At 48.1% G+C, this 7,164-nt stretch overlaps 1 protein-coding gene across 3 annotated transcripts in view; it reads left to right on the top strand.

Annotated features, from left to right (window-relative positions):
- The window catches only part of CAPN9 (calpain 9), a 54,387-nt gene extending 47,840 nt beyond the window's left edge, over positions 1-6,547 (top strand). Inside the window, exons 17-19 of one of the 3 annotated variants that reach the window (XM_010374043.2) lie at positions 232-348; positions 3,203-3,261; positions 6,115-6,547. In XM_010374043.2, coding sequence (XP_010372345.2) covers positions 232-348; positions 3,203-3,261; positions 6,115-6,141 — 203 coding nt within the window. In that variant the 3' untranslated portion in view covers positions 6,142-6,547. The remainder of the gene's footprint in view (positions 1-231; positions 349-3,202; positions 3,262-6,114) is intronic. The other 2 variants (XM_010374042.2, XM_010374044.2) reach the window with 2 other exon arrangements.
- The last annotated feature ends 617 nt before the right edge of the window (positions 6,548-7,164 follow it).

Consider the following 7,164-nt stretch of genomic DNA (forward strand, 5'->3'; position numbering starts at 1 on the left):
CCTGCGAGTCCCCCGCACACTCGCCCCTGCACTGCAGATTCACACTCTCACATTGCATTCACACCAAGGACAGCAGTCCCACTGGGTGTGGGGACCCCAGCTTTGAGGAGTGAAACAGCGGCTCCCTCTTCTGAGGCCTCTCCTCGGCTGCCTGGGAGCTCCCTCAAAGGTGCAGACTCACCTCGGGGCTCAGATACAGCAGGTCCTGGGTCTCCTCCTTCATCCCCACAGGCTTTCAGCTGAGCAGCCACCTCCTACAGCTGATCGTGCTCAGATATGCGGATGAGGAGCTCCAGATGGACTTCGATGACTTCCTCAACTGCCTGGTCCGGCTGGAGAATGCGAGCCGTAAGTGTCCAGCGAGGCTGAGGGTGCACTCGGGGCGGCATCTTCAGTCACCCTCCTGTGAGTGCATGGGAAACAGCCTGGTGAAAGTAATGGCAAAGACAGACCACAGAGAGCCATGGTCTGATGTGCGCGGACCTGTGGGCCTCTGCTGTTAGCTAAAGAGCAGAATGTGCCAGCCTCCCCTGCAGCGTGTTTCTTAGCATCGCCTTTCTTTATACATTCATAGTGCCTCTGGGAGGATGATGGGGTGGGGGCAGGTTTGTGCCTTGTGTTTGAGGAAAGGTTCAATTTCAGGTTAAATCCCATCATAACATATAGAAACAGGAGAGTCTCTGTCCCTCCTCCTCCCCACCTCCCCACCCTGTAAGCCCTAGACATTAACTCAGTTACCTTAAACAAGATTTGTTACACCACAAATAGAGAGAGACTATGTGCCCGTGAGCTTCAGTGTTTGCAGTTTATTGTCATAGCCATCCTGCCCCTCACAGGTGGCTTTGAAGGTGGGGCTGAATGAAGCATATCCAGGGCCTCTAACTCAGTACCGGGGTGGCTACGAGGACATGCCCTCTGTGCAGGTGCCAAGGGACCCATGCCCCCAAGGGGGCCTCATGCTTGGTTTAATGCTCTAGCGTTTTCATCTTGAAAGTCTTAATAACTTAGGAGCGGGAGGCCCCGCATTTCCATTTTGCCCTGGGCCTCACAAATTATGCAGCTGGTCCTGCTTGGTATTTTCTAATCTATATTCCATAGGCCACTTCGAGGTACGAATACTTGATTAAAAAAAAAAAAAAAAAAAAGGCAGGGGGCCAGACACGGTGCCTCATGCCTGTAATCCCAGCACTTTGGGAGGCTGAGGCAGATGGATCATGAGGTCAGGAGCTCGAGACCAGCTCATAGTGAAATTCTGCCTCTACTAAAAATACAAAACATTAGCCGAGCATGGTGGTATGCACCTGTGATCCCAGCCACTCGGGAGGCTGAGACAGGAGAACGCCTTGAACCTGGGAGGCAGAGGTTGCAGTGAGCTGAGATTGTGCCACTGCACTCCAGCCTGGGCAACAGTGGGAGACGCCATCTCAAAATTAAATAAATAAATAAATAAAATTAAAATTAAAATTAAAAGGTGAGGGCTGTGACCCTCGGTTATCAGCATGACAGCTCCCTCTGCTTCTTTGGTACTAGAACACTAATTGCTTGCTTGAAGCACAGCCCCTCTAGATTCTAAGCTCCAGGAAAGCCATACTTTATGGACAATCAATGAATATGTGTTGATTAAGAAATGATGAGAGAAAACCACAGAGAGACCAGCAGGCCCCAAAGGGGCTAGTATATCAAGCCAGGAGGCTGGGCTTTCCCCAGGGGTTATTGGTAGCTAGTGAGAGGTGCATTCTAGAAAGACGTCTCCTGAAAGGGAATCACTCATTAGACTTACAGGGTGGTCAGAGCTAACCCTAGAAATAATGAGATTTGCTAGTTTCTCTTCTCTCAATTGCTCTTTCCCTGTCTAAACCACCCAGGCTTAATCCTTCCCAGCAAGAGGGGTGAGAGTGCCTCAGCTTGTTCTTATAATAGAGGAATATTATAGGCTTAACACCTTCCACTCTGGGATCCTCACATTAGATTCACCTGGAGAACTTTTACAATTACCAGGGATGGAGCTTTACTCCAGTATCATTTTAACTTTTTATTGTAAAAATGTCAACCCTCCACTTAGATATAAAGAATCATAATAGGTTCCCATGCACCTCACACCAGCACTTCTCAAACTTTGCTATACATTACAATCTCCAGGGGTGCCTAAAGAAATGTTGATGACCAGGCTGCACAATTGACCAATTCTATTAGAATCTCAGGGGTGGCACACAGCATCGGGAGTTATACAGATTCACCAGGTGTTTCCAGACCTTTACATCCAACCTCAAAAATTATCATCTTGCTGACTTTTTCCTTGTGCTCCCGCAACACACACTTTTTTCCCCTAAATAATTTAATAGCAGATCTCAGAAACTCTGTCCATTCATCTGAATACCTCAAGCTGATAGACTTGTTTTTAGCATCATCATGCCATTTGCATGCCTAACAAAATTCTCAGCAAACCCTCAATGTTCTCTAGTGCCCAGTCCATGCCCAAATCTCCCAGGCCACCTTTTTACAGTAGCTTGGTTGACTCAGGATCCACATAAGACCCAGTCGCCGTGTTTGGTTGTTGGTTCTCTTCCATTTCCTGTGTTCAGTGATAGTCCCCCGCCCCGCTTTGGGTTGTATTGTTAAAGCTGCCTGTGAGATTCTCAAGTGAAGCCAGGGCTGATTGGCTCGACCTCGTCTTCTGAAGGTGTGGAGGAGGCTGAGGCCCAGAGACAGCAGTGACTTGCTCAGGTGACACCATGTGGTAGACCCAGCCTCCAGCTCAGTGCTGGCATGCTCTCCTGTGCCGCTGGACTCCTCCTGTCCTGTGACAGCGCCCACAGCCCCTTCCTACAAGGGCGAGACTAACAACTTTCAGATTCATGCCAAAGTTTATGTACATGTGCTTTTTTTCTGGGGCCTATGGATTTCAAGGGCCCTGTACCCCCCAGAAGGTTAAGACAGGGGAGTTGCTTTGGCGCCAGGAGCTGCTGGCCGGCTGACTGGCTTAGGTGACCACTGGCTTGCTACAGGACTGGAGGCCTCCCTCCATTCAGAGAAGTTCCCTTTCAGCCGGTGTCCTGCTGCTGTCCTTAATGAAAGTCCTTGTTTACCACCAGATGGAGCAGCTTCCCCACAGGCTCCACTGAAGGGCCCTTTGGTCGCTGGGAAACAAACTTGGTAAAGGAATTTTCTTTAAAAGGATGCCTTTCCCCGTCTCTCCTATCAGGGGTGTTCCAGGCTCTCAGTACGAAGAACAAGGAGTTCATTCATCTCACTATAAATGAGGTATGGCCAATCCAGACCCTCTGCTCAGGGACCCAGCCAGGGCCCGGCAGAGTCCAAGCTCCATAAATGTTTGCCGAACCCATGATTTCATGCGAGGGCTGACATCTAGCTGTGGGAGTGATTACAACAAAATAGCTAATATTTTTGAGATACTACTTATTAAGTAATCAATTGAGCCATTACAATAATTCTGTGAGCTAAGTACCAATAGTATCCCCATTTTGCAGGGTGGAAACTGTGGCATAGAGAGATTAATCACCTTGACTTGAGTGAGTGAGCAGACTGCCTTCTTGTCCTTCTCTTCCTTCTGTCATTTGGGTAACTTAGCCTGCCTGCCTTCCAGTTGCCGGTTTGCTCACTCTCACTTGCTCATGTTGTCCTGTGGTTCCCATGATGCTCCCCCAAACTCTGACAAGTACAAAACTGGTCAGTTACCGGGGTCATCATAGCAATGATGGGGGTGGGAGACAATGGGTCCGAGTGTCAGAGGCGTGGGAGAAGGATTCCAGGGGGTTTCAATCACCCCTTCCCCAGAGGATCCCCGTGGACCCCGTCTGCTCAGATGGTGGTCTATGGGCCAGCAGCAGCACAGATAGCACTTAGGAGAGAGCGTTGGAAATGCGGAGTGCCAGGCCCTGCCCTAGACCTGCTGAATGGAAGTCGCCCCCACAGGACCCTAGTGATTTCTGTGCACATAAAGTTTGAGAACGCTCTTGAGACATTCTCCTGCCCAAAGGCAGAGGGAACCCTGTGGAGCAGCTTCCTTCAGTGGTTTCTGTAATTTTCATCTCCCTTTTCCTTCTTTCCCTCCCTGTATCTCTCTTTCTAGGTCTGCTTTCTCTTCTACCTAACAACACTAAAGTCAGGCAGCCTGTGGCTCCTCCCCAATCTCTGGGGTTTCTCCTCTCCACGGATTCCCATACTCACACTCACAGCTCATTTCCAAATTCAGTAGTAACGTTGGGTTTGGATAACATTTTATTGAATATTTAAAGACAAAGAGCTTGATGACAGTATGTGTTTTAGAGGATTGTACCTCCTCCCCTCTTTTGTGCTCTGATTTCGATTAATCAGGCTGCTCTGTGCCTCAGTTTAACCATTTACAGAAAGAGACATAGGCCTTAATATATTACGCCAAAAGTTTTGCTTTATAATAATATCATATAATTTGGCAATTACGTTGACTCGTCACTAATTTTCTCAAGTATGTATCTCAGATCCCTGGATGCATTATTATTTCATTGAGAACAGAAACTGGGCATTTTTCTTCTCTAGTTTTGTCTTTCACCTTCAGCATGTAGGACACATGTAATAAATATACCCCCTTTGATCACTCCAAGATTCCAAAGAAAGATGTGCACGCTCAAACTATTCTATTATGAAAATAAGAGGAAGCTGGGCATGGTGGTGTGTAACTGCAGTCCTAGCTATTTGGAAGGCCTAGGCGGGAGGATTGCTTGAGGCCAGGGGTTTGAGGATGCAGTGAGCTATGATCTCGCCACTGCACTCTAGCCTGGATGACAGCGATAGCAAGTCTCTTAAAAAAGAAAGAAAGAAAACAAGAGAGACCCCTAGGTCCACCTTTATTTATCATTTACTTTAAGGTAAATGATAAGTAATGTCACTAAAAGACATGAAAAGTGTGATGGCTGTCCCTGGTCCACGGTGAAAGGAGAGAGTAGGAAGGTTTGTTACTGAGTGGCCTCCTGGCTAGTCAAAGGCTCCAGAGCACCAGCAGCATGGAGGAAGTATTCCAGTGCTGCAGATTCAAGGTGGAAGTGTGGACACCTCCAACCCAAGTGTCCACAGGTGTAGGGACTGGAATGGGTTCCTGCCCTGCCCTATATCATCACTTTGCAGGACAACAGGGAAAACCATTGCATTCTCTCCCTCTAAACCTACCATCCTTACATCTGGCTGCATGCTAGCATCACCTGGGGAGATTTAAAAATTCTGATACCCCAGCCACTCCCCAGATCAATTAAATTTGAATCTCTGGGGGTGAGGCCCAAACATTGTTTTTTTTTTTTTTTAATCCCCTTGGTGAGTCCAGTGTGCAGCCAAGTTGAAGTATCCATGTTTTAAAGTCCCTCTTCTTCTCCCCTGACCCATCCAAAGAAGCAACAGGAGCTTTTCCTGGCCGAATTGGTCTCACCTGCAGTCACTTTCCTAAAAGAGCCTGTGCACCTTTCATTACGGAAACCCCCATACTATATATGCTGTGCCCAGGAAGGAGGACAGAGAAGGGAGAAAAAAACCATCTCATGTAATCACATTGCCCCAAGTCACCATGCTGTGATAAGCAAGCTGTTGGGAAGGAGGAGGCAGGGTGGACTCAGGAGAGAAAATGAGGAGGAATTCCATGCTACTTCTCCTTCAGCTCACTTGTAACACCCACCGGCTTCAGAACCTGCTTCCACTTCCTGCAGCCCCTCCATGGTGGAGGGCCACCTCTCTTCCAAAGGTGAGAGGAGCCCTCATCAACAAGGAAAAGGCACTTAATACTGCCCTGCCCAAGATGCCTCAGCAAGGCTGTCCTCTTAACAAGGAGAAAGCACATTTTCCCATCTCTGTATTACCATCTGTGCTTGATGTGAGCTCACTCAGAAAGGACTCAGAACCTCCAGAAAATGTCAAGTGCTGAGAATTCATTTATTTTTTTAAATGGTTTCCTGTTGAGACAGGCATCCAAGTTGGCAGGCAACATGATCAAATAGCAGATCTCCTGTGATGTCAGCAAATTGGGGCCACTCCTGAGGCTGAGACTGGAAGGGACATGGAAGGACAACAACCCCTCATCTCTCTCTCTCTCTCTCTCTCCCCCCCGCCCCCCCCCCCCCCCCCCCCCCCCAGTTCATCTATTTGACAATGAACATCTGAGGCTGCCTTGCAGAGATGCAGCCTGCCCAGCTGAAGCTTGGCTTCTGGACCTTGACCTTCAGAACTTCTGGTGTGGAACCATTACGCCCACGGCTCACTCCCCTCTCATCGTCCGGCCTTCTCCCTTCTCCATCTTGATCTGGGAAGCATGAAATGAACTCAGCTACACTCTCTGATTTTGTGCTACTCCTTTGTAAAGTCACTGCCTAAGGTGGCTGATGGCGCCACCTATGCCTTACATCCAGGTTCAGGAATCGCTAGCTTTCCCACACTCTACTTTCTTTACTTCCTTCCATTAAGAATCATTCAGAGTTCTAATGCACAGAATCCCGGCTTCCATGTAGCTCCCGTCATTGTGATCAGACATCCTTTATAAATCATGTTTTTATAAATGTGTGTGTGGAATAAGATGAGGGGGAAATGGGGTGAGGTCATAATTTAGCATTTCTGCCTCATAAGTGTGCTTCCTTATCGGGGAAGACATCAGGTAGTTCCGATAATTGGACAAGAGTGGATCTCTGATAAGAGTGGATCAAGGTGACAATCTCTACCTCCTCCTACAAGAGGTAATAACTAAAAAAGTCACTATCCAGTCCAGACATTCTTTGTGTCTGAAGACTTTGGGTCAGAAAAGCTGAATGCTGTTATTTTTTCTCAAGGAGTTCAGATTCTGGTGAGGTTTGATCTTACTCATCCCCAACATGATGGGGGAAAACAGAACAGAGAATCCTCATTATAGCTCACTAGTGCTAAACAGGAGAATCCACTGAACTGGAATAATGGGAGGTAACATGAGAAGATACTGGCCCAATACATGCCAAGCCCCACATTCTTGCTGGTACACTTGTGGCGGATGAGGTGGAGGATGGGAGCGGGAGATGACGAGAGGGAAGGAGGGAGAACGGTTGGGATGAAGATCAAGTTAGAAGTGGAGGCCAAGCGTGGTGGCTTACACCTGTAATCCCAGCACTTTGTGAGGCCAAGGTGGGCAGATCACCTGAGGGCAGGAGTTCAAGACCAGCC

Source organism: Rhinopithecus roxellana, chromosome 8, assembly GCF_007565055.1.
Source record: "Rhinopithecus roxellana isolate Shanxi Qingling chromosome 8, ASM756505v1, whole genome shotgun sequence".
Lineage (NCBI taxonomy): Eukaryota > Metazoa > Chordata > Mammalia > Primates > Cercopithecidae > Rhinopithecus > Rhinopithecus roxellana.